Source organism: Oryzias latipes, chromosome 11, assembly GCF_002234675.1.
Source record: "Oryzias latipes chromosome 11, ASM223467v1".
Taxonomy (NCBI): domain Eukaryota; kingdom Metazoa; phylum Chordata; class Actinopteri; order Beloniformes; family Adrianichthyidae; genus Oryzias; species Oryzias latipes.
Window position 1 is genome coordinate 19,883,040 of NC_019869.2, and position 26,377 is coordinate 19,909,416.

Genomic DNA, 26,377 nt, shown 5'->3' on the forward strand with positions numbered 1-26,377 from the left:
ATGTTATTTTGAACATTTGATACGTTTACATTAAATTTTTAGAAATCTCTGGCTGACTGTTGTTTTTAGTGTTAAACAATGAGTAATTTTGTATTTTCATTATGAGATATATAGCATTGTTAGCATGCTAAATTAGCCATGTTAGCTTTTTACCTTTGTCAAAGTTATTGAAAGTTATTTTTGAATACTATTACACATGGCTTTTATTTTTTTTAAGAAAAGGATGTTTTTGTATTCATCATCAGCACTTTGTAATTGTTTGCGTAAGCCTTATTTGCATTGAGCAGTAAATTATCGTTAACATTGCTGGTTTTAGGAAAGCTAACCGTAAAGTTTTAGTTTAGAGCAGTGTTTTACAACCAGTGGGAGATGGTCAGGTGTGCCGTGGGAAATTGCCCTCATTAACTGATCTAAAAACATTTACCATCTCCAGGATGTCAGCTCTTTGTTCATCTAAACAGGCCCTGATAAAACACTGAGTAGTTAGAATATGAAAGATCATAAAGGACTTTTTTCTTTGTGTTTATTTGATTCTATCAAAGACATTTTGATAAGAATCACGGTACCGCAATTTAGCCGCAGCTACAGCTGTATTGGGAAAAGTCCCGCCCCTTTAACTGTCTCCACCAATCATTCTTGAACCCCTAATCATACGTCATCAGTCTGACCAATCAGAAGTGGTTAAAGTCTTCACTTCCTTGTTCTGATTCTACTCATAAAGTCTCTCAGTTCCTACAAAAATACCAGCTAAAGCTTGTCTTTAGCGGTGTAGCTTTCCACAGAATCCGGTGACAGACGTGGAACAAGTGAACAAAACCATGAAGCTCAGAGACGCGACTCTGTCTGCCATCTGCGGCAGTTTTCGCACTACATCTCCAATGATGCATTGGGTTAAAGTGACAGTGTCTCAGCATACAACGAGTCTTCCCTGTTGAACGTCTTAAAACCACAACGAACACACATCAAACAGTTTTTAAATCTTCTTGATGAAATCAGACAAATCAGTTAACAGTTTAATTCTCCTTCAAGGTTTGTGTTTTTTAACAGCCGATAAGAGTTTGGTCCAAGTCATCTTTCTAACTGAAACACTTTTCTAATAACATCTGGATTATTTTATATGTTGAATTTAAGAAGAAGTAATAACAACATTTTAGAGAATCCTGTCTCTAAAATGTTGTTATTACTTCTTCTTAAATTCAACATATAAAATAAGGTGAAGTGGCCAACAGACACAATTAAACTAAATTGAAACAATTTAATCATCTAAAAAGAAATAAAACATTTTTGTTTGAGTTTTCAAAGACTTTCTTTTGTTTTTGATTAAGACAAAAGAAAAACTAATAAAACTTCAACATGTTCACTTTTTGTGTAGCTACAGACAACATAAATATAATGTTAGTCTTTTTGTGTAAAATGTATCAAACATATTGTGATCATATAATTGTTCAAAAATTACAGTTGCCTTTGCACTAACATTGAAAGAAATATTTAAAAAAATGAATCACAATTTAGGAAGAATATGTTTGTTTTTTTGTGAGGTTACATGTTACATGTTAATAAACTGAAGGGAAAAAGCATCTACCATGGTTAAATGTCAAATAATTTAGTTGATAGTTATTTCTGAAAAATAACTTTTATTACAACTTTTAGAAAACTTCCAGCTTTTTCTGCCACATTTATCACAAAAACGTGAGATTACAGAGGGACTGTACATCAATACAGACTATGAGTTTCTCCTTTTTTAATTTTTGTGCCGTGGCTCAAAAAAGGTTGAAAAACACTGATTTAGAGCTTGTCATGGTTAAGCAGATGTTTTTCTACCAGTTGTGTCACAGGGTCCAGCCGTTTGCTGCTCCCAACACAACATGTTTACATTTTGGGACATTTTCCGTTATTATTTAACCTTTATTTTTTTAACTTTTTCACATGTTATTAAATAAATGTAGATCTTCACAGTTACTGATCAATTTTAGGATTTATTCTGGGCATTTTTAGCACTGGTTAACAGACTCAAGTTACTAGCAGTTGTCTGATGACTATTTTTAGCTAATTTAGCTAATTCAGATTCAAAGCAAAATGTGCAGAAGCCAAAAACCGGTGAAAACCTTGTTTTCTCGTTTTTCTCGTCCCGTGTGGCGTTGGGGGGATTCCGGCTGCCGCTGCTGCTGCTGCGGTGGGGGTCTTGGGGTGGGGATGGCTGGGCACTCTCCCTCCTTCTTTTCACGTTCCACCATCCATTTTAGAAGAACATAAACACTCACCTGAGCACAGGTGTTAGCTCACCTTTGCACTAACAGTTTGCATGATTGAATGACTGAAATATTTCACACTAGTTGGTTATCAGGCATAAGTATGCGTGTGAACACTATCTGTTTTGTGTACATGTCGACAGGTGGACATTTTTGCAGCTAACAGGTGTGTTTATAACATTTGAGTGTGTGTGTGGACAGGCTCCGCCCCTTTTTTTTTTTTTTTTCTACATTTGAACCTTACCATAATGATTAACAACCAGTAAACCTGTCTGCTCTATGCTGCTTCATGGTCTTATCCCCCTTCCCCTCCTATTATCACCCTCCTACCCCCCCCTCTCTCTAACGTCCCTCTCTCTTCTTCCCCTCTTTCCTTTTCCGTCCGGTCCAACACCAAAGATTTTCAGACATGATTGAAATTAATAAAGTTTGGCCTCAATTACAAAAGGGGTTTATTCAGACATACCTTTGGTTTGTCTGAAGATTCATAACCCCTCTTGTTAAAGTAAAATATGTCCAACACAAGAGGCCCTCAGCTCTCATCTGTCTGCCTAGATGTTGGACAGGACAAGTTAAAAAAAAAAAGAAAAAAAGAAAACCTTGTTTTCTCGTGATAACGACAATGGATTAGATGTGGTCATCACAAGAGTCAATATAAATAGGTGGCTAGGCCGTTTCTGGCTTCTGTAGTAATGGATACTTTTTGAATAAAAGAACCGTTTTTAACAACTAGATAATATCTGTCCTCCAGCAAAGACATTCTTACTATTTTGGAATTTCTGCTAACTAGACTTGGTACTTTAAACCTTCAACTGTCCTATTTTACAGACATGAGTCTGGAAGGTTGTGGGTTCAATCCCACCATCCAGAGTGAAACAGACGGAGTCTCGGAGCAAATAAACATTTGATGGAGTTCCTGATGATCTCAGAGGAGCATGAAAGCCGAAGCAATAAGAGAGTCTGCTGATGAAGAGATCTGCTGGGACCGCAGCTGCATCTGTCACTTCACACGGTCCGAGCGCCACAGAAACCTCATGGGCATTCTTGCAAAGCAGTATGGGTAATGCAACAAGTTCTTTGCGTGATCGATGAACCACAATGTTGTGAAGTGTATTTGAGAGTCAGTGTGAACCGCTGAAGCTGCAGCTTCATCAGAGGAATGAAGACATGAAGCGATGGTTGAACGCTGCAGCTTCACCTGCTGACACCGGCAGAAAACCCGACGAAGCTCTGACCTCATCATCGTTTTCTCGCTGAGATCTCAGCTTCCTCTCCACAAACACTTTCAAGTCTTAGAGGAGTTTGGTTCCAAATTAAAGTTTTTCCTTCACACTGATGTATCAACATTATGAAGAAAGGTCTGATCTTTAAAAACAAACTGGTTTAATGGACCAGATTGTTGCACAGCTTCGATACTAAAAAAAATAAAACAATCAGCTTTTTTTTATTTCTTTATTAATTTTGAAGAAATGCAGAAAACTTTTTAAGGGGTTTCATGGATCAAATTTAGCTCATATGGAATAGAACTGTCTTCTTGTTCTACTTAATTTGGCTTTTTGGTAGTTGATTTTACTTGTGTTTTCTTTTGAAGAAAATTAACATTTTTGATTCATTTTCTTAATATATGTCCTCCACCATCAGAAAAATGCCACAAGAACTTGTTAAAAACACACCAAGAACATTATTCTTACCAGACTGGGTCTTTAAATGGTTAACTTACAAACTTCTACTTCCATCTTTGTCGTTTTATTTCCTATTTCTGACAGCTCTGCATAATTAGGAGCGAACATTTTTGATTGGCAGCAACAGAGCTTTAAAAACACGGCTTCGTCACACACCACTGTCATTTGTTGTGGCCGAGCAGAGTCATATAACCTTTGTGCTATCTTGCGGGGTCCAGATGACCCCACCCTTACATTGACGTGCTATCCCTAGGATGACAAAGGTGGATATAGGTGGAGAGGATTTCATGTGATCCATGGACACCAGTGAAGATCACAAATCATTGAAGAAAAAAGGCTCAGCGCACTGTCTTGTGGGGTCCCGATGACCCTACTACCAACGTTAATGTGCCTGAGGTACGTTAACGTTTGGAGTGGGGCCATCGGGACCCCACAAGATAGCACAAGGGCTACTTATTACATGTCTGTAATCAAAGAAATAGCAGATAAAAACTCCAAACAAACCAACAAGATCTGCTCTTAAACACAGGAAATTGATTATCTAATGTTGCCTAGCAACACATGTAGATTATTTTTGTGAAACGCGTCTCCTTTTATTAGTGAAATAAGGCTTAAACTCCGCATTACACCGTTCTCTAGCCGGATCAGGCTGCAGCAGGATTATTAACATCAATGAGCCATTCATACACTCCAATCCTGCATGAAGGGAAACACACTAATCTGTGCGTCAGCGTTCAGGAAGTGGCATCCTTCATCCGCGGCGGCAGGAAGAAGCGTTTCCACTCTGTTCCAATTTCTGAGGCTTTCTCGGCGCGCGGTCGCAGTGCCGAGCGGAACAACGGAGGGGGAGGAAAGGAGACGAACAGGATCCTGGGCCTCTGCAACCGACCCCGCCCACGGGGAGTGCGTCCGGTCGGAATGAGGCATTACCGCTCCCACATACAGGAAGGCCTGCCTCCGTCTGTGAGCCAGGCAGCTTCCAGGTTTGTGATTGCACGAAAATATCAAAGTACCAAAAAAAAACAAAAAAAATTGTACAGCATCGATTTCTACGGTGAAACTGACATTCTGCAGAGATATATGGGTTAGAATGCGTTCAGAGGAGAAACAATGAGGTTGGAGATACCAGGAAGGAGGGAGACCAATGAGGAGGTTCATGAAGAGGGTGGTTGGTGTGAGCGAGGAGGAAGCACATTTCCTGTGGCAACCTCTACAGAGCAGCCAAAAAGAGAAGCGAAAACCGGGATTTGGAAGAATTCAACAGAGAAAATACTGAAGAACGATTTGAGATTTGACTTTTCTTATTTAATAAACAATAATATTATCGATCTTCTGCTCTATATTTTTCAATAAATTAGATCGTCTGCTTTCTTTCTGCAGTATTAACCGAAAAAAACTTCAGCTACTCAAAAAAGGATCTTTTTTTTTGCTTTTGTTTATATTTAAGATTTTTAAAGGAATAAAATTCAAACCAACTTTAACAATTTACTGTAGATATCTTTGTTTTTAATTTTTCTTTTGAAACGTTTTTTTGGTTTGAACAAAATTACTATTAAAGTTTTTAAAAATATTTGTAACAATTTCTAACTTAGAACAAGCCCCCACCGTACAGTCCAGAATTTAACAAAAATAAGTAAATAAATAAAGCAAAAATAAAATAAAAAAACTGCAGTTCCTTAAATGACCACTAGATGCTGGTTACAAGGGGAAGCATTTTTGTGTTGACTCCCATGTTAAATGCGACAACATATGGTGATAACAGGGAAATTCTGTGTATTTGTGGCTTATAGTGGGTTTCTATTATTAACTATATATGAAAACTGACTCCTTCCCCCCTCGCTGCATTCCAAACAGGAAGTTCCCACTGGTTCTCAGAAGCCAAAATCCCATAGAACATTTGATTGACAGATTCTCCCGAGCTCGCTTTCAAGTGGTAGGGGTGTGGACTTCCAACAAGCTCATTCCTGATTGGTGAGAGTGGTAGTCATAGAAACAATGACTCAGAACAACTAGGACCAATCAGTGCTTACTGAAGTTCGTCCGTATCGTGAAAAAAATGGCGACTGAATCGACCGTTTGGTTGGAGCTGGAAGTGAATAGTTATCTATGCGTGACGTCACACTGACTCGGTCCAGTTCTTATATACAACCTTTGGTTTCTATGCACCGAATGTTCACGAGCTCAGAGTGGAAGTCATTATACAGCTTCAAAAATTCTGCCCAGCAACAGCATCATTTATGGCCTTTGTTAGAGGTTTATGAGCCTCTTCAGACCATCTGTAGCTATATTACTCTCACTATAGCCATTTCTCTGATGTTTGCCCCTCAGGCCCTTTTTGCCCCGTCTTCCTAGTCCAAGTTGTTTTTTTTCACATAATTCTTTTTTCCGTTAACCTAAAAAAATATATAAAACTTTATTCATACAGGTAATTATTTATCCAGGAAGTTCCATGAGTTATTGTGGCAGGTCTTTTAAACACATTTTTCATACCCGTTAAACTTTTTAAGCTAACGTAGTGTTAACTCTTTAACACCCGAGATATCGCCAACGACACCTGAACGACACAAACTCTTTGCACATTTGGAATGAGCTCATTCACGTCAACTGCGTAAGACCTTCGCTACTGTAAAGTGTTGCATATGGGCTGTTTTTCTCCTCTTCACGGTCCACTGGGATTTAATTGCGTATACGGTTGAGGGTTACGATAGTTGAAAGAATGTCAACAATGGAGCTAAAGCTCACGAAATTAGCGCAATTTTAACGCATTCTGACGCGGAGAAAAGCGACTATGTTCCTATATGTCAGTCTTCACATTGCTAAAGCTCAAATGCTCAAAAGTTAAGCTAATTCGTAATATCTAGCAGTTGTTTTTATTGTTTTAATTCTCGTGTAAACATAGCGTTTTTGGAATCACATTATATGGTTTGGAGTTTTCTTGAACATTGGTCAAAAAGAAAATTTAGTGGGTTCGTTGTAGGATCTTTCTGAAGTCGAGTTGTTTTTCTGCGGTTTTCGATGGTCATCCTTACGCCGCTGTGGAAACTCGGGTGTTTTGTTGGCGTGCAGCAGCTAACCCTGCATGTATTTTGCTTGTCGAGTGTCTGTTGTGTCTATTCATCGTCGCTCGTTCCGAAGTCGCTAAGATGAGTTTATTTTTGTTAATTTGGCCTCTTGTGTGGTTTTCCAAGTTGGTTATTTATCTCCAGTTGTGCACACAGGACTAAGTTTGCCTTTTTACTGGGTTTACAGTCGGAGGATCACTTCCACAAACACAGAGAGAAGGCTGGCGGGGACGAAGACACCCCTTGTCCCATGATCGCCTCCACAGAGGAGCATTGAACCGGAGCGGCAGCGCTGTCGGCTGGGCAGCAGGTTGAAGCCCTCAGCATGATCATATCAACACAGAGCCACTTTTATCAGGCATAACATCCAGCTGAACTTCTGCAGAGACAAAAGCCGAACTGTCTGAGGCTTCAGCATGCTGCTGGGGGAGGTACGGACAGGTGACGCCTGGACAGGTGAGGGTTTGAACCACAGCACAGGAAGCAACCATCAGGGCATGGCGAGCTGCAGCTGCATCACAGCTTCCTGCGTGTGATTGCAAGGAGGACTCTGAGAAAAAGGAATGCTTGTGTTTATCCATCGCCTCTGCAGCATTTCTGAACGCGTCACATGTGGGTCGACGGGCTGTTTTTCAGCTGATCCCGCTGCAGGACACTTGAAGAAAACACACACTCGTGATCTCTACTGTCAGTTCTGAAGATCCAGCTGCAGACCGTTGTCTTCAATTGCAACTCATTTGCTGCAAATCCCAAATGAGAAAAAGTCCCTCAAATCTTCGTGTTTTCTCAAACGCAGAGTTTACTAATTAAAAAACAAACTTCAGACTGTGAAAAGCTGACTGGTTGTTTCCAAAGGTGTGTAATGAACATGTGCAACATTCCCCCAGACCTCTCAAAGACATTTTCCAGCCTGCAGCAGGTCCTGGCATGCAGGGACGATGTGTGAATCCAGCAGGTAACCCTCAGGAACGTTTTCCAGAAGGCAGGGAGCCGCTTGTGGCAAAACCACAGAGAAATTAAAACCTTCCTGAGGCCATCAAACGCCAAAAAACACTCTTCAGTTCTTCAAGACAGAGTTGGCTTTTTCCCCTAGTTACAACTTTCTGAGCTACGATATCTGTCACTAAGAAACGGATGCATGAATACAAAATTAATTTAAAATAAAACTATATGAATACAACATTTAGTTTTACGTTTGACATCTGTTTGAAAATGATTTGTCTGTGTTTGGAATACGACTCTTGTTTTTCTTGAATACAAAATTTCCCCTGTTAACAACAGAAGTGGTAGCCGACAGTAGCGATCCTACTGAGGTTTTCGTTTATTTTGTTTTTGATCTTTTTTACTACAGCAATGGTTGGCTGCTAGTTAGCCTAATTTAGCTCAGAGTTAGCTTAGCTGTTTTTGGTTCTTTGTCCTCTTTATATCAACCAGTTTTGACAAACTTGCACTGTTTACACGATCAGGCACCGGCAAAATGCGCCCGTAGATCGCTGTGTAATTATCTTTTTTATTCAATTCTTAACAGAGCTATTATAGTAACAACAAGATAAGTTTCCCGTTATGGGATCAAAAACATTCTAAAAAGTTCTATTTTAGTTTAGTTATGTATCTGGACTTAATGTTTATGCCTGTAACCCAGTGACGTATTTTTGTCAATGAGTAAACAGAGGACATTTTGTATTCAAGACAAAGAAAAGTCCTATTTAAAACAAAGACAAATTGTCTTCACAACATACGTGTTAAACGTAAAACTAATTGTGTTCAGATTTATGAGTATTAATTTGTGCACAACTTTATCTTTATGAATGGGTTTCTTTTTGACAGATTCCTTACCCCATTCAGCTGCCCTTACAAGGGCTGCTCTCTCAAAATATCAAGGTTGTAGGGCGATCTGCGACCCCATAGAGTGAAACGGTTCATGCATACATCGCAAAGAGCCCGCACTGTTGACGTGATAAATCTGACTGTTAGAATTAGGGTGTAGTTTCTGTTCTACACCTATGTGCAGCATTTGCTAAAAAAAGCACCTTACTATGACTGGTGTGGCATAAGAACACCGTACGACCACATAACTTATACGTCATACGTCCAAATACTTCATGAAACACTTACCACAAGCATGACAAATGGTACAATGGTTTTTATCCATCCATCCATCTTCCGCCACTTATCTGGGACCGGGTTGTGGGGGCAGCAGTCTAAGCAAAGATGCCCGAGCCACCTCAACTGGCTCCTCTGGATGTGGAGGAGAAGCAGTTCTACTCCGATCTCTCCACGGATGACCCATTTTCTCACCCCATCTAAGGGAGCATCCAGCCACCCATATGGAGGAAGCTCATTTCAGCAGCTTGTATTTGGGACCTGGTTCTTTCTGGCTCAGCTCTCCCTTCACCACAATGGACCGATACAGCGACCGCATAACTCAACGCTGCCCCGATCCGCCTGTCAATCTCTTGCTCTGGTCTTCCCTCACTCGTCAACAAGATATTTAAACTCCTCCACATGGGGCAGGGACACTCCACCCACCGAGAGATGACAAACTTCCTTTCTATGGTCTCAGATTTAGCGGTACTGACCCTCATTCCCAGCCACTTCACCAACAATGGTTTTTATGACATCCTTTAAGGTGACCGCATGACGCACACGGGAAATCCAAGACACACCTACACTCCCCTTAAGATGTAGCCATTCCTCTCAATGACCCTTTTACAGGCCTAGATGACCCGAAAACACGTAGCACCTGAACATGTAAAGGGGCAGGCAGGCAGATACTAAAGCAGAAATCCCACCAGTGGGATTTTAACATTCTCCAAAATGCAAAAATGAGTCAACGGGGAAGCCAGCACCACCTGAGCTGTGATCGGGTGAAGCACCTCCACCAGTTACAAGTCTGAGTCCATACGGAAGACAGGATTTGGACCCAGAACCGTGAAAACAAGAGAGCAGAACCACAGCTGGACTCACACAACCCTCATGGAGGGAGACTATGACGTTCTAGACGCCAGGAGAACTGCAGTGGACATCCCTCTGTCCGTCCATCCATCAATCAATCCATCCATCCATCCATGGTTCCATCCATCAATCAATCCATCCATCCATGGTTCCATCCATCAATCAATCCATCCATCCATCTATGGTTCCATTCCTCCATCCATCCATCCATCCATCCATCCATCCATGGTTCCATTCCTCCGTCCATCCATCCATCCATCCATGGTTCCATTCCTCCGTCCATGATCGTGGAGGTGACCAGTTTGACCTTCATCCAGAAACACCTGGATCCCTGCAGACCTCAAACATCCCATCAATGTCTGTCCTCTGAGAAATCTGACACCTGAACCCACCGTCGGGTCAAAGCAACAGCAGGAGGATGTTCTGCAGCATCCCTGCCCGACGTGCTCTTGAGCAACAGGAGCATCGCACCTTCACCTGCATCGTGAGGATGTGGCGGAGGCGGAAACATCTGAGGAGATCCCTGTGTGTACTCACCGTTGTCCGACAGGCTCAGTTTCTCCTCCAGGTGTCGGTCCAGGTCCTTAAAATCCATCGTGTCCGGTCCGGCGGCCGGCAGCCGGGAACATTCCTCACACAGTCGCCCCGAATGGAGGGAAACTCGTCCAGAAACTGCGCGGGAGAGCCGAACGCGACCCAACTAAGACCAGGCGAAGACGAAAAGAAGACGAGGGGAAAAAACAAAACTTCAGCTTTAACGAGTCCAAAATAATATAGCGGGAGTGCTTTCGGAACCACGAGTTCGGCTCGGTCCAGCGGGCGTGGACCTGTTTACTGCTCAGTCCTCAGAGTGGGAATGAAGAACGCTAGCGGAGGGGGGGAAAACCGAGAAGCTAACGGAAGTAACAGATGGACTTCCGTTGGGGTTGTCAAAATAAGACTGCTGTATTATCATTATTATTATTATTACTGTTGTTTTTGTTGTTGTTGTATTTTCTGGATTTGTAAACATTTATGTTACTAGTTACTACTTGTAGTAGTCTTTGCTGTGGAATAATACATATCGAATGTTAAAAAAAATTGCTCTTCCTTAACTACTTCGCTTTGAATTCAAAAGTAAACTCCAGAAGTCTCAAAAAAATTTCCCCTGTTAACAACAGTCAAAGATAGGTCACGGGGTCACCGGCATATCAAAACATTGAGTTAACTGAGTAAGTACTGAGCTTCATTTCTTAAACTAAAACCAGGACAGGTGGGGGGGTGAGCGTCTCCGCCATCCATTAAGAAAATGTATTGAAAATTACTAAACCATGAACGCTAACTCAGAGCTAAGGTGGTAGCCAACTGTAGCGATCCTACTGAGGTTTTTATTTATTTTGTATTTGATCTTTTTTACTGCAGCAATGCTCAAAAAATATAGAAAAAATGTAAACGAAAGTAAAAAGTGCTGACTTTGCAACCTGTTAAAGCAGCAGCACTATTGACTAAAGAGACTGACCTAAATGCTGATTCCAAATGTGCATTACATATCAGAGGAAAACCATCACAAATTAAGTATTCATTTTCTTCTGACGAGGAGAAAACGCAAACTTCACACAGAAAGGTCCCCCATTGGTGTTCTGTTTCAGGTCCCCCAGCCGGTCCTTGAATCAAGGGCCTTCTTGGTGTGATGCAAGAGCGTTAACCACTGCACCACAGCGGATTTATTATAGGACTAATCAGCGGAAAAGAAATTCACTTGATTGGTTTATCTCCTGGTTTTCCAGGGGGATCTGGAAAAAACTATTTAAAGTATTTTACCTGAAAACTTATGGTTTAAGCAAACATTAAAGTTAGTCACACGTGCTGATTAAACAAAGCAAACCAACAAAAGTTGATGTTTCTTTTTTTATACTGATTATTTTTTCACAATTAATCAATTTATTCAAAAAAATAAGCCCTAAGTTCTTTGGTAGTATATTTTTTAAGGCTTTAAATTTTTGTTTCGTTTCATTTGGTTTTGTCGTTGCATTGCTTTGTTTTGATTTGATCCGTTCCGATTGACTTGACTTGATTTGATTTGATTTGTTGCTTTGGTTGAACACAGAACATTAGTGTCATTTTACTTTGAAGAGAAAACTTTTGTGTTTCCGGTTTGAGTTTTTCGTCTTGTTGCTCTTTTGACGTTATCGATCGAGGCTGAAACCCGCATGCCGGACGCGGGGATGTAACTAACTGCTGCAGAACATTAGAAGTGAGGGAGAGACAGAAATTCTGTTCTGTAAATTAAACTTTATGAATCAAACCATGGAAATGAAGAAATGATTTGTTCCATCAGATGATTCCCAGCAGCCCAGAAGACATGATTTTAAAGTGGACCCTCCCTGAAATTCTGAAACAGTTAAGGGGGTCATGTTTAGCTCTTCCCCTCTGGTGTAAATCCAAAAATAAATGTGAGGATGGAAATGAAGATTTTATAGTTGTAAACAAATAGAAATTTGTGGATTCGCATTTCAAACAAGACCATTTAAAAGGCACACTGAGGCTTCCTCGGTCTAAAAATAGGAACTTCCTGAGGCCTGCAAACATGTCGGGTATTTATTTTGAATATGACCTCCCAGCCTCTGCAGACACAGTGCAGGTGCTGAAGAATTGCTCCTTCAAGATCAGCACATCATCTGCAGTTTAAAATCCTTAAGTCACAAATGTGTCCTAATTTCCTAGGCATGCAAATCTGAATTAAATAGTGCAGCTTTGGCCAAAAGGCCTCCATAAAAATCCCATAATTTCTACTGATCTGTTAAAATATAAGACACTAAACTGTTTAAAGAGGCTAAATCATTTGATGAATCCTAAATTGACTTTAAAAAAATAAAAACGAAGTCTAATTAATGCTGAAATAACTTGTAAAAAATGAAATGCTATTTTACTTATGTCTTCCTTCACTGCTCCACCTCTCTAATTTCTCCTCCACCTGATCCCTGGTGATGCTACAAATCACAACATCGTCTGCAAACATCATAGTTTGGTGATTCCTTTCTAACCTCATCTGTCAGCCTGTCTATCACCATTGCAAACAGGATGGGACTCAGAGCTGATCCCTGATGTAATCCCACCTCCACCTTGAACTCCTCTGTCAGTCCTCATACATGTCCTGCACGGCTCTAACATACTTCTCTGTCACTTCCTCATACAAAACCACAGTTCCCAGTCTTAAAGAGTAATGAGGGTGTTTAAGCTCTGACTATTTGCTTCCATGTATTTTGTTAGCGACTCTTCTCTACAAACTCACCTCAGTCTCTTATCAACCTGCAGGATGTGATGCGTGAAGCAGTTTTAAGATCATCTGTTATTTTGTCCATTTTAAATGAACCAAGCGAGCACTGAGGTTAAAAATGCACAAAGACCACACTCAGCTGGCGAAGGTCACCATGGCAACAGCAGCCTCACTTCAAATGCCTACACGAGAAAGCATCCAGCCTCAGATCAGTTCAACTAAATTCTCTGTAGTTTTACAAAGCATGTTTTGGTGCATTTATTCTTTACTTTATCCACACTATTGCACCGCACAAACACCCATTTATCACCTGTGATGATGTCGGCTTGGATACAGTTTTTAAAAAGATACTTTAAGGAGCGTTTAAACGGCTCAAAGAAATGTCAAAAGATGATCACTGGAACCCTTTGTGAAGGTGATACAACAACAGGATGTGTGACCTATGTGGACGGTGTGTTTACATATTTAGAACACTAAAGAAGTTGTTAAATAGCAGCTCATCACCACCCAGGAGTTCTGAGCATCCCCTCATCCCAAACCCAGGCACGAGCCAAAGCCCCCCATGGGAGATCTGCCCCACGCTCCAGGCAACCACCCACCCAGCCCATGGTTGGTCCAGGAGAGAGCAAGGCAGGGGCCGGCCACCCCTGCCCAGGTGGAGGACGCCCAAGAGAATTGGGGTCCACAATGAGTGTTGTAAACATGGCCCGACCAGGTTCACCCACAGTTGGAATTTTGGAGAAGGCCGGCGCTCTAAGGCAAGGACCAGAACCCACACCACAAGGATACGGACTCAGATGTGAGTCAATCCCCAGCTCATTGTCTTGCCGGAGAACTCAAGGACCCCTCTCTCCCTGCATGGAGAAGGTGCCGCCGGGCCCAGAAAGCCAGCACTCATGGGACACGGCCGCCGTTGCCAAGGACCTAGCATCCCCTGCCAGGGATGGGGTAGGGGACAGATGATCAGAGGTCCATCCTACCTTGTATAATGTGTGTGTGTTTGTGTGGGTGTGTATGGTTGTGTGTGTTGAAGTGTATATTTTTTAAAGGGGTGAAGGGTGTGTGGACTAAAGGGTGCAGTTAAAATTGGCGGGTAGGGCATTAATCTCCTGATTGCTCACATTGATGTCCAAACACCCTCCCCACCAAGGGGCCCTAAATGTCCACGGTGTAGTTAGAATTGGCGGGTAGGGCATTAATCTCCTGATTGCTCACATTGATGTCCAAACACCCTCCCCACCAAGGGGCCCTAAATGTCCACGGTGTAGTTAAAATTGTCGGGTAGGGCCACTTCTCAAATCTCAAAAGCACTTTTGGCGGGAAAACATTTCACTTTATGGTGAGAAAAACTCATCTGTTGTTATTCATTTTTTAAATGACTACTTGCTGTCTTGAAAGAATGCAAAACGTTTTCACAATTTATTCTTTATAGTCCAGAAATCTGGGTTTCAAATTTGACTTAGTGGATAAAAAATGTGCTTTTATTCCTCTTGTCAATATGTTTGCATCTTAATCAAACATAATTGTGAGGAAAAACTTACAAAATCATTTAACCTATTGTAATTGGTACTATTAATATTGCATTACAAAAGGATATTGCAAATTTTCTTTGTGGATTTCATCAAAGCATTTTAAAAAACATATTTATTCTTGTAAAATTTTGAAATTTCTATCAATAATTTAATGTAGTGGTCTTTACAGGGTTAAAAGAAGGGAGAATAATAAAAGTACATGAAGGAATATTGTGAAAAAGCAGAAGGTTTGATGCCAAAACGGTAAAAATAGACAATGATTTTATGTGGAAATGAGCAAAGAGGAACTAGAGGAGGATTTAAAGTGGACGTTTCTTCGCGTTCCGATGAATATCAGCTTTTTGTTGTATAAAAACCTGCTAGCTGATGTAAATCCACATTTATTTGACATTTGATCTTCAGTTTTTGTGGATGTAGAGCCAGCATGCCATCGGAGGCCATGCGTCTGTGTTTTGTCACACCCCGGGCAGGCTTGGTACGCCTGCTACTGCACCCATCCCAAAGGGAGATAACTGAACCCCAAACTCTGCTGCTCCTCTTCTTTTTGAACCGCCCTCCCTTCCCCATCTACATAAAAAAAAAAGACGAGCGTGGATGTTTGCAGAGCTGAGGTCAGAATCTGGGAATAACTGCAGCTGCTACTGCAAGGTTTGGATCGTGGGGGTTTTCCACCTGAATTCAGCTCTCATCCTTGGTTTCCATGGCAGCAGCTGAGCACCCGGACGTGTTTAGAGGTCGTTTGCACAGAAACAGCTGCTAAACATGAGGAGGAACGACGTCTGTAGACTGGAACCACCCAGATATTTGAAGTTCAACCAAAGCACCTCACTCCTCTGAGCAGGAAGACATGGGATCCTTTCTACTGCTAAAACGAAAATGTCCCAAAAAAACCCAAACAGGCTCCATCGCCCTTCAAAATAAAAGCTGCCGAAATTTAGAAATGTGGGGAAACATTTTCAATCTTCCTGAAAAATCGGACTACAAGACAAAGGTCAATGTAAGATTTTAAACACTTGTAGATTTTTCTTTAGCTTATATCAGTTAGGATTCAGGTTTGTGTCTCAAGAACTCAAAATACTAATTCCAAAATTATTTAAACAAGAAATTAACTTTGTCTTTTGATTCCCATGTTGTAGATAACATGTTTCTATGATCAAATGAATTTAAAAATGTGGCTTTTAAAAAAGGTTTTTGAGTTGGGGAGTGTCCTGGGACGGTTTTTCTAGCGCTCTGAGGCATGTGGACTGTCTGGAAAGAGGCCACGGTCCCCCCATAGTCCGCCTCTGCAGCAGCTGTCCTCTCAGCTGCTTCTGGACCGGCAGCTGCAGTTTGGTGTCATCTTCAGAGCATCCAACCAACAGGGTGGAGCATCAGAATGTGTCCATGCCGCAAGCTAAAGCAGCTCACTGACAGGTGGACCACAGATTTATGTACAGCTTTTGTCCAACTTGTAGAAAAATACTGATCTGAACACAGAAGTAACCCTTTGTGCATGAGGTTTCAGACTCACAGACATTCGTTTTTAGTATTCTGCTGAATATTTGATCAGAAATGATAATTTCACTGACAAAACTTTTCCATATCAAAAAACGCCCCTATCACCGTCCGCGGGTGGTTTCTCACCCAAACTCGGGTCCTCTACCAGAGGCCTGGGACGTCGAGGGTCCTGCGCAGTATCTTAGCTGTTTCTAGCAATGCGCTTTTCTGGACTGAGAGGTCTGAGGTCTTTCCAGGTATCTGTTGTAGCCACTCCTCCAGCTTGGGGGTTACTGCCCTGAGTGCTCCAATTACCACAGGCACCACTGTTACCTTCACTTTCCATGTTTTCTCCAGTTCTTCTCTGAGTCCCTGGTATTTCTCCAGTTTCTCAAGTTCCTTCTTCCTGATGTTCCCATCGCTTGGCACCGCCACATCCACCACAACGGCTTTCCTCTGTTCTTTATCCACCACTACAATGTCTGGTTGGTTGGCCATTACCATCCTATTAGTCTGGATCTGGAAGTCCCACAGGATCTTTGCCCTCTCATTTTCTACCACCTTCGGAGGTGTTTCCCCATTTTGACCTTGGGGTTTCTAGTCCATATTCTGCACACATGTTCCTGTATATTATTCCAGCCACTTGATTGTGGCGCTCCATGTATGCTTTACCTGCCAGCATCTTACACCCTGCAGTTATGTGCTGGATTGTTTCAGGCGCCTCTCTGCACAGCCTACACCTTGGGTCTTGTCTGGTGTGGTAGATCTGAGCCTCTATGCTCTGGTGCTCAGGGCTTGTTCCTGAGCTGCCAGGATGAGTGCTTCGGTGCTGTCCTGTAGGCCAGCCCTTTCAAGCCATTGGTAGGACTTCTTGACATCCGCCACTTCAGTTATGCTCCGTAGGTACATCCCATGCAGTCCTCCCATGAGGATCTGTCCTCCACTGCTTCCTTTGCTCTCCATTGCCTGAGACATTCACTGAGCACACTGTCAGTTGGGGCCTTGAGCTTGATGTATTCATGCATGTTGGATGTTTCATCCTGGATAGTGGCTTCTACGCTCACTAGTCCTCGGCCTCCTTCCTTGCGGCTAGCATACAGTCTCAGGGTGCTGGATTTGGGATGGAACCCTCCATGCATGGTGAGGAGCTTTCGTGTGTTAGCATCCATGGTCTGTATCTCTTCCTTTGGCCATCTTATTATTCCTGCAGGGTATCTGATTACTGGCAGTGCGTAGCTGTTTGTTGCCCGAGTCTTATTTTTGCCATTGAGCTGGCTTCTCAGGACTTGCCTTACTTGTATGAGGTATTTAGCTGTTGCAGCTTTCCTTGTTGCCTGCTCCAGGTTGCCATTTGCCTGCGGAATTCCAAGGTACTTGTAACTTTCCTCAATGTCTTCCATTGTTCCTTCTGGGAGTGGGACCCCTTCTGTGTGGACTACTTTGCCTCTCTTTGTCACCATCCGGCTACATTTCTCGAGCCCGAATGACATCCCAATGTCAGTACTGTAGATCCTGGTGGTGTGGATCAGGGAGTCAATGTCACGCTCGCTCTTAGCATATAGCTTGATGTCATCCATGTAGAGGAGGTGACTGATGTTGGCCCCATTTCTGAGTCGGTATCCATAGCCAGTCTTGTTGATTATTTGGCTGAGGGGGTTCAGACCTATGCAGAACAGCTGTGGGGACAGAGCATCACCATGGTATATCCAAAATTTGATGGACACTTGTGCAAGTGGCTTCCCATTGGCTTCATTTCCTATGAAGAGTCCTTTTGATGTTGTACAGCTCCAAGCATTCAGTGATCCACGTGTGTGGCATTGAGTCATAGGCCTTCTTGTAATCAATCCAGGCTGTGCACAGGTTGGTGTGTCGTGACCTGCAGTCTTGAGTGACTGTTCTGTCAACCAGGAGTTGGTGTTTGGCTCCTCTGAAGACTCTACCAATGCCCTTCTGTGTGTTTGCTCATGTATTGATCCATGTGCCTATTTATCTTGGTTACAATGATGCCAGACATGAGCTTCCATGTTGTGGATAGACAGGTTATTGGGCAATAGTTGGTTGGGACTGCACCCTTTGAGGGATCCGTCTAGATCAGGATCGTTTGCCCTTCCGTTAGCCATTCGGGTGAGTCCCATGAGCAGCTGGTTCATTTGTGCTGGCAGACGCTCGTGGAGTGCGGTGAGCTTCTTTAGTCAGTAGGCATGTAACATGTCAGGGCCCGGTGCTGTGCAGTTTTTCATACCTGAGACTCTTTCTTGTATGTCTGCCACTGTGATGGTTACTGGATTCTGTTCAGGGAGGTTGCTATTTTCTTTTGTCAGAGAGACCAGCCACTGGGCATTACTGTTATGTACTGTCTCTTTCTTCCATTTACCTTTCCAGAACTCAGTTCAAGTATAAAACAAGGTAGGAAGAGGGTCCTTTCACAACGCTTGGGCGCCACCTTGCGGTCTTATCTTTGTCGGCACCAACGCGTCTCCAGTTTTCCTGAGCGCGCGCGCCTCCTCCCGTCGGTTCCGGAACGAGCCATCATGTCGATGCACGCGAAGGCGACCCCGCCGCAAATCCCGGACACGCGTCGGGAGCTGGCGGAGCTGGTGAAGAGGAAACAGGAGCTCGCCGTGAGTCCGCAGTTCTGTTTCAGCGGGTTAAATGTTTTTTTTCGGAACCCGGGTTTAGCGCGCCAAGCTGAGATACCCGAGCATTAGCTTATGCTAGCTGAGCTAGCAGGCCGCAAAACCTTTATTGTGAATTGTCCTAACTAAGCATCGACCAAGAACAAAAACACTTTATCCTCACATCGAAAAAAACATTTAAAGTTTGTGTTTCTGCGTTTCATGTTTGAATGTTTTATTTTTTCACGTTTTTTGACGAACAAAATCCAAATTAGTTTACAGACCTGAAGCACGAACAGTGTGTTCTCGCGATACCTTACGTTTTGAAACTCTTTATTGTTCAACACCGTTGTTTACAGAGTGGAACCTACTAAGATTTAGTAGTGAAAAACCAAGTTACAATCGCGTTACATTTCTGTCATAGGTTATTTTTCTTATCTTTTTGCGACTTTTACTGTTTTCATCTCTAGTTGTGCTTCTAGTAATACTCTAAGTAATGGAAAATGACCTTTATTGTAAAGTACTAGTGCGTCACTTAAAATTACTTTTTTTGTCTAACATAAAACGTTTAACAACAAATTTGCTTAATTACCCAGTACTGTAGTAGTAGTTTTTTTGGTTTACATACTCGTTTGGTTTACATACTCGTTTTTTAACATGTTGTTATTGTTTGGACGACTACTCTTTAACTTTTGCCTCCTTAACATTATTTAAAATAATGTTTTGCTTGTACTTGAAAGATGTTTCCCGTCAATTTATTGACCTTTATTGACAATAACAAGCGTCAAATTCAATTAAAAAGTCTCAAAATGGAATTTTTCTTGAATTTAGTTGGAATGTATAAATGCATGTATCCATCATCTACCACTTCAAAGATAGAAAATGTTTTTCTAGTTGTATACTGACTCTGCAGTCTTGTGGATTTCTATAAACATTGAATTTAGTTCATAAATTGGAAAATTAGATGATTGGGTTGATCAACTAGGAAGAGAAAGACCAATTCTGGAGCTGAAAAATTCAAAGTTTACCTCAAGTGGCTAAATAATGAAACAATCTTTACCAGAACCTCAAGAGGATTTTCAAGTTTTTGATGGTAAAAATAAATGAATGAAATAAATTTTAAAAAAGCTATCTTTGTGAAAAGATAAGCACTGATCTTAGCTTGACCAATCAGAACGTCTGCAGTAAAACCGTTTTAACGACACAGGAGACGCTGGTGAACCTGGAGCGGCAGATTTACGCCTTTGAGGGCAGCTACCTGGAGGACACTCAGATGTACGGGAACATCATCCGAGGGTGGGACCGATACCTGACCAACCAGAAGTGAGTGTGAATGCGGCAGACTCCGGTGAGGTTAGATCTTCTGTGCGTTTGCTGATCGGGTCCTTTTCTTTTTCTGCGATCAATCAGGAACTCCAATAGTAAGACTGACCGGAGGAATCGCAAGTTCAAGGAAGCGGAGCGTTTGTTCAGCAAGTCCTCTGTCACGTCCGTCGCAGTAAGTACTTCCTGCGCGTGATGCGTTCAGCCATCTCATGTGAAGTTGCTCCTCAGTGGTCTCTTGTGATTGGCAGGCAGTGTGTGCGCTCGGCGGGATCCCGGATCACATGAACGAGAAGCGTGAGTCAAATTTGCCTACTTTCCTGGTGCCTGGGCCTCCTCAGAATGCCGGTTCTGACTTGTTGCCTCCCGGGGGATTCCCCAGGTGAGGCCGGCAGCGGCACAGAGAGCGATGCGTCTCCAGACCTTCAGAACCAGGAGAACGAGCCGAGTCAGGAGGACACGGAGGACGTGGACTCCACGCTGCACGACCTGAAGCCTCAGAAAGCCGCCTCCTCTTCCTCAGGCAGCCATCACGGGAGCTACAAGAAGAGGAAGAACAAGAACAGACACAGGTGAGGTGTGGGCGGGGTTAAAGCTGAGCCGCAGCAGATTCACCAGAACTTTTCTGTTTAAATTTGGAGATTTACAGCTTTAACAAGGCAAACTAATATATTTGTGTTATTAAGATCAAGAGAACAGATTACACTTAATAAAAATTACAATAATTGAACATTTTTACAAAATATGGTGATTTTTTTTTTTTTTTTTTTTTTTTCCGTCTTCTTCTGACTAAAAAAGTTGAAGTAGAAAACGTTCATTTCCTAAAAAAAATGCTCGTGTGATTGCTGAAGCTGGCTACAGATGATGATGATGATGATTAGGGCTGAAACGATTCCTCGAGTTACTCGACTTACTCGATTACAAAATTTCCTCGAGGAAAAAACTCTGCCTCGAAGCCTCGTTACATTCCTATGACGCGCACTATACGCAGGGATTTGATTGTGTCACACGGACCTTTTGAATTTAGTTGGCGCGATGGCGGAGAATAGATCTATAAATAAACGGCAGAAATTGTCTTAAGTGTGGGATCATTACACACTTAATAAAGAAGAGAACAAGGTGCAGTGTCTGTACTGCAAAATAGAGCTGGCATTCCACAACAGCACATCTTCCATGATTCAGCATCTGAACAGAAGACATCTGCGCGACCGCTGGAACCCCGACGCCTTACCCGCGCGTGCCGCCGGCAGCGAGCGAGGGGCGGCGGGCCGTGGAGGGGGCGCCGATAGGCAGGGGCTGGGACAGGCGGTAGCTCGCCTTTCGGCGGACCGCAAGGCTTCTTAACATTTGCATCAGAGCGGATCTTTAAAATCAAATGCTTGTTCATTTTACAACCACATCATTTTTGTTATGCATTATTTGTTTTGGTTGTTCAAAAACGCACACAAATCGTTTTATCCGATTACTCGATTAATCGATCGATTAAGTGCTATATTAATCGATTACAAAAAGAATCGATAGCTGCAGCCCTAATGATGATCATGATGAAGCACCGGAGGATCTTTTGAGGCTGAAACGTTTGATTTAAAAAAAAAAAGATAACTTGAACGAATGGACTGGGTTGGATCTTCATCTTCATCCTGTGGTTGTGTTCAGTAGAAGCAGGAAGATCATAAAATGTTTGATATCAGATGAAGATCTTCTGAATCTGGACTCTTAATTGATCACCTTCAGACTGTTTCTTTGCAGGAAGCCTCTCCTCTTCTTGATGGTTCTCAGCTTTTGTTTTTCATTTCTTCATTTTCCTTGACTTGACTTTTCTTTTTCTCTGTTCTTTTTATCTCCAGATTTGTGTGTGTTTTTTTGAAGTTCTGCTCATTAAAAAAAAAAAAAAAAAACAGATCAGCTGGGACTCCTCCACTGATCCCAAATGTCCCGTCGAGCTTGTTGCTGATTGTAAACGAGTTCTTTTCAGAGAGGTCTCACTCTGGCGGCTCCAGGAACGTTGAAGGTGGACTCTGAAGTTCTGTCAGAACCGCAGAGTTCCCTCCGGTAGTTCTGTAGAGTCTGAACTAACTGCTGCTGCTCTCTTCCTTCCCATAACGCCGCTCCCTCAGCCCTTCTGCCATGTTTGATTATGACTTCGAGTAAGTCCAGATTTTACTTCCTGCTCCTTTGTCCCCCGCCCCCTCCACCTGACCTCCACCCCCCCAGCCCCCTGCTTGTGTGACCTGAAGCAGCGTGTTCTACTCTGCATGTGAACGCCTCTGTTGGTGCTGAAAGCATGTCAGCTCCTCGTCTGTCGGCTCACTGGTTTCCTTACCTGTCAACCCCTCTTCATTACAGCTCTGCACACACACATAAACACACAGGAGTTTAAGCATCTTTTGTAAAGTGTACTCATAAGAGTAGTCTTTCCTTCTGTACAAACTTTTATTATTTAAGTATATTTTTGACCATTGACTGTACATGAGAACTGGACTGAGTGACGCCTCCCCCTCCCGTTTAAAATGGGAAGTACCTGCTGGTTTCAAGAAGCCAAAATCCCAAAGACCATCCCGCTCTGCAACTTTTTATTTTTAGCATTTTCTTGCTAGTCCTAGTTTTTCACAACATTTTTTCTGTATTTCAAGTTTACACATTCAAAACGTTTGACAGATTCTCCCGAGAATCAAGTGGTGGAGGTGTAGACTTGAAACAGGCTCACTCCTGATCAGGAAGAGTGGTTGGCAAAGAAACGTTGACTCAGACCGAATCGCTGCTTATTGATGTTGTCTGGCTCCAACATGGCACTTATCCCAAAAAAGGGACTGAATCGACTTCATTTTCCGTGGGTGACATCACGCTCACTCAGTCCAGTTTTCCTATACAGTAAATGGTTGGGACGAACAACCACAACCGAAGCCCCGCCCCACCGAAAGCTGAAGCTGGGCAGACACGACGCCTCTTTGGATATCAGTGTGCCGGCGATCCGCTTCACTTCTGTTTTCACAGAAGCAGTTCCTGTTTGTTGAACTGCTTTCAAACAGGATTTAATGTGATCATGACACAATTTAGGAAGAATTAGTTTAACTTTTGAAACTACAGATCCTCCAAGTAGTCGATAAAAGCACATTTGTACATATTTTAGTTTGCTTAATCAAATGAAACGATCATACAAACGATTGTTAATTTTCTTGTACAGTAAAAATATTAAAACACCAAATTCATTAATGTCGTTTAGGCCAGTGTTTTTCAACCAGTGGGAGATGGTCAGGTGTGCCGCGGGAAATTACCCATTTTCACTGATCTAAAAACATTTTCCATCTCCAGGATATCAGCTCTTTGTTAATCCTAACAGGCCCTGATAAAACAATGAGTAGTTAGGAATATGAAAGATCGTAAAATACTTTTTTCTTTGAGTTTGATTCTATTAAAGACATTTTGATAAGAATGACGGTACCGCGATTTAGCCGCAGCTACAGCTGTATTAGGAAAAGTCCCCCCCCCTCAACTGTCTCCACCAATCATTCTTGGAGGTTTAATCACATGTCATCAGTCTGACCAATCAGAAGTGGTTAGAGTCCTCACTTCCTTGTTCTGATTCTGCTCGTAAAGTCTCTCAGTTCCAACAAAAATACCAGCTAAAGCTCGTCTTTAGCGGTGTAGCTTTCCGCGGGATCCGGTGTCAGACGTGGAACAAGTTAACAAAACAATGAAGCTCAGAGAAGAAAGTCTGTCTGCGTTCGGCGGCTAAATGCACTACATCTCCCATGAGGCATTGGGTTAAAGTGACAGCGTCTCAGCACACAATGAATCTTCCTATGACGTCTTGAAACCACAACGAACACACATCAGTTTTTGAATCTTCTAACTTAACTTTTATTACATCTTTTAGAAAAAACAGCTGCAACTTCCAGCTTTTTCTGACACAATTATCACAAAACTGCATGTGAGATTGCAGAGGGGCTGTAGATCAATACAGACTATGAGTTTCTCCTTTTTTTTTTAAATTTTTTGATGCTGGTGTGCCGCGGGACTTTTATCAACGTTAAAGTGTGCCGTGGCTCAAAAAAGGTTGAAAAACACTGATTTAGGCCAAGTTTTATTTGGTTAGTTTGACGTCGTTCCAACACTAAACAAGACGCACTCAATCCTCTTCTCGCTGCTGCCGCTCTGCTTCAGTCTTCAGGGAGCAGGGAGTTACGGTAACAAAAAACAAGACTTTTTTTTTTCCCTTTTGCTTTCAAATTGATCTGTTTTGTAATATTTAGAAGTTCAAGAATGTACTTTTATTTTGTAGTGGTGGTATTTTCACTAGCTACTTTTACTTCTTCTTGGGTAACATTAAAGAAACGCTACTTTCACTTGAGTACAACTCCTGGCTCCCGTCCTCGCCTCTGCTCGGACTCGGGTGTGTCTGCAGCTGTTTCTTGTCATGAGGTGGTGTTTCTGTAGCGGATCGTCCACCCAAACGTTTTTCCGTTTCTAACTCAGCTCTTCTTTGTTTATCGCAGGTTCGACATGAAGGTCAACAAGAAACCGAGAGCCGTAAGTTCGCCAACTCTCCATGAGATTAACAGGAACGATGTTTAATCGTTTGAAATCTGACTCCGGTCTCAATTCTGCAGGATTATTCAGCCTGAAGACCTGCAAACTCCATGAACTTTGCCATGTTTCAGCCAGAACGTCTGTGTATCGTTGAAACATTCCCCCCTCCACGCTTCGCCGTCCTGCTCCTGATCAGGCGGCGTCGAACCGCTCGCTCCTGCAGCGACGCACCATTTTGTATAGTGTTTAAGACTGTATTTATTGTGATATTTTTTTTGTCTTTGTAAGAAAGTTTTTGTCAAGCATCACCCCGAACCATGCTTTTATGAAAATGCTCGTTTTACAGAAAAACCAATAAACCGGCTGGAACGTCAACCTGCGTCTTTCCTCCACGGTTTCTCAGGAAAGTTCTGTTTTCACCAGAAAAAGGTTTACATCCACGCATCGATTGTTCCTCCAGGTGGCGCCAGAGGGCGAAGTAGCTGTGAAGTCCACTGATTCAAACAGAAACTTTGGGTCACATTTCAAATAGAATATGTGGCGTTAAAAAAATTCAAATTTATGGGGAAAATGTTTTAATAACTGCCCCAACAACATTTTTACAAATTTGGAAAAACTGTTTATACATTTTTCCTGGAGCTAACAACCCATTTTAACAATTTGACACAATTTGCGGTTGACAAGATGATTCGTAGTGGTTCATTTTGGAACGATTCGATTCACGAGAATAATATCTTGAGGACATCTTTAGCCAAAAATTCTACCAGTGTGCCTCAGAGATAAATACCTGAGTATTGAACAGTACAGGTGAAGTTTTCCAGATTCCTTGTATTTCAAGCAAGATAATCAAGTGTAAATTAAATCTGTGTACAAACAAGTAAAGAATAATTAATGGTAAATAAGATCACATTTCAGTTTCAAAAAGTTCTGCCCACTGTTGTTTTTCCACATCCAAATAATCTAAAGGGAACATTATTAGAACATTCTAGCACACTGTTTGGTCACATGTCTTTGCTAAATTCAAAGCATTTCCACACATTGGACTGATCCGTTTTTGCTGGCATCATGTGTTGTTGCTGTGATGGAACCTGGTAGTTTTTACGTGGTAAATTAAACTTACCGTGTCTCAATCCAGATGGTATTTTCTGATATAAATTATAATCAATTTATTTAATCTTGAGACAATTTGAAAACGGTTTAAGTTGATTTACTTCTGCCTCAGACTGATCTGGTCGGATGAATCAGTTCATGGTTACACTGCTGATATTTCATCCATAATTGAAACGACAGTTCTGTGTTCATGGTGTTTTTTTCCACACCAGTGTCTGACCAACATCAAGGGAGGAGCCAGACACAAGAGGGAGGAGCCATCCATGAAGATGAGGAGACATGCATGAGGAGAAGGAGCCAAGGAGGGCAAGACATTTAGAAGCATCTTTTGCATGAGGGGAAGAAACCAGTTATAGGGAAGAGGAGTTTTATATAAGGGGGAGGAGCCAGAGATGATGGGGAGACATTCTAAAGGGGGAGGAGCAAAGCAAAGGGAGGACAACAGTACATACAAGGAGGGGAATCCAGGCATGAGGAGTAAGAGGCAAACCTGAGGGACAGGAATTGCTGGAAGGAGAAATTTTGCATGAGTAAGAAGAGCAAGATGTAATGGTGGTGGTGGTGGTGGGTGGGGGGGTGCATGAGGG

The 26,377-nt window shown here is 42.3% G+C and overlaps 2 protein-coding genes and 1 long non-coding RNA gene across 8 annotated transcripts in view; 2 read left to right on the forward strand and 1 right to left on the reverse strand.

Annotated features, from left to right (window-relative positions):
- LOC101165325 (MAP7 domain-containing protein 1) overlaps positions 1 to 10,822 on the reverse strand; it is a 36,017-nt gene extending 25,195 nt beyond the window's left edge. For 3 of the 5 annotated variants that reach the window (XM_011481125.3, XM_011481121.3, XM_011481124.3), the window contains exon 1: positions 10,486 to 10,821. In XM_011481125.3, the coding sequence (XP_011479427.1) occupies positions 10,486 to 10,543 (58 nt within the window). In that variant the 5' untranslated portion in view covers positions 10,544 to 10,821. Of the gene's footprint in view, positions 1 to 10,485 lie in introns of all 5 variants that reach the window. The other 2 variants (XM_011481122.3, XM_011481120.3) reach the window with 1 other exon arrangement.
- Positions 4,336 to 7,827, forward strand: LOC111948205. Its single transcript, XR_002874164.1, has 2 exons — positions 4,336 to 4,914; positions 7,181 to 7,827. It is a non-coding gene; the product is annotated as an uncharacterized LOC111948205 (long non-coding RNA).
- Positions 10,823 to 18,599: 7,777 nt separating the features above from the next.
- Positions 18,600 to 25,055, forward strand: meaf6 (MYST/Esa1 associated factor 6). Of its 2 annotated transcripts, XM_023960032.1 has the most exons (8): positions 18,600 to 18,833; positions 20,035 to 20,150; positions 20,238 to 20,325; positions 20,402 to 20,447; positions 20,533 to 20,722; positions 22,268 to 22,297; positions 24,647 to 24,680; positions 24,761 to 25,055. In XM_023960032.1, exons 1-8 carry the CDS (start codon positions 18,744 to 18,746, stop codon positions 24,773 to 24,775), a joined length of 609 nt encoding a protein of 202 aa, XP_023815800.1. In that variant the 5' UTR covers positions 18,600 to 18,743; the 3' UTR covers positions 24,776 to 25,055. The 2 variants fall into 2 exon arrangements, with proteins under 2 accessions (XP_023815800.1, XP_023815801.1); XM_023960033.1 differs by lacking the exon at positions 22,268 to 22,297.
- Positions 25,056 to 26,377: the final 1,322 nt, after the last annotated feature.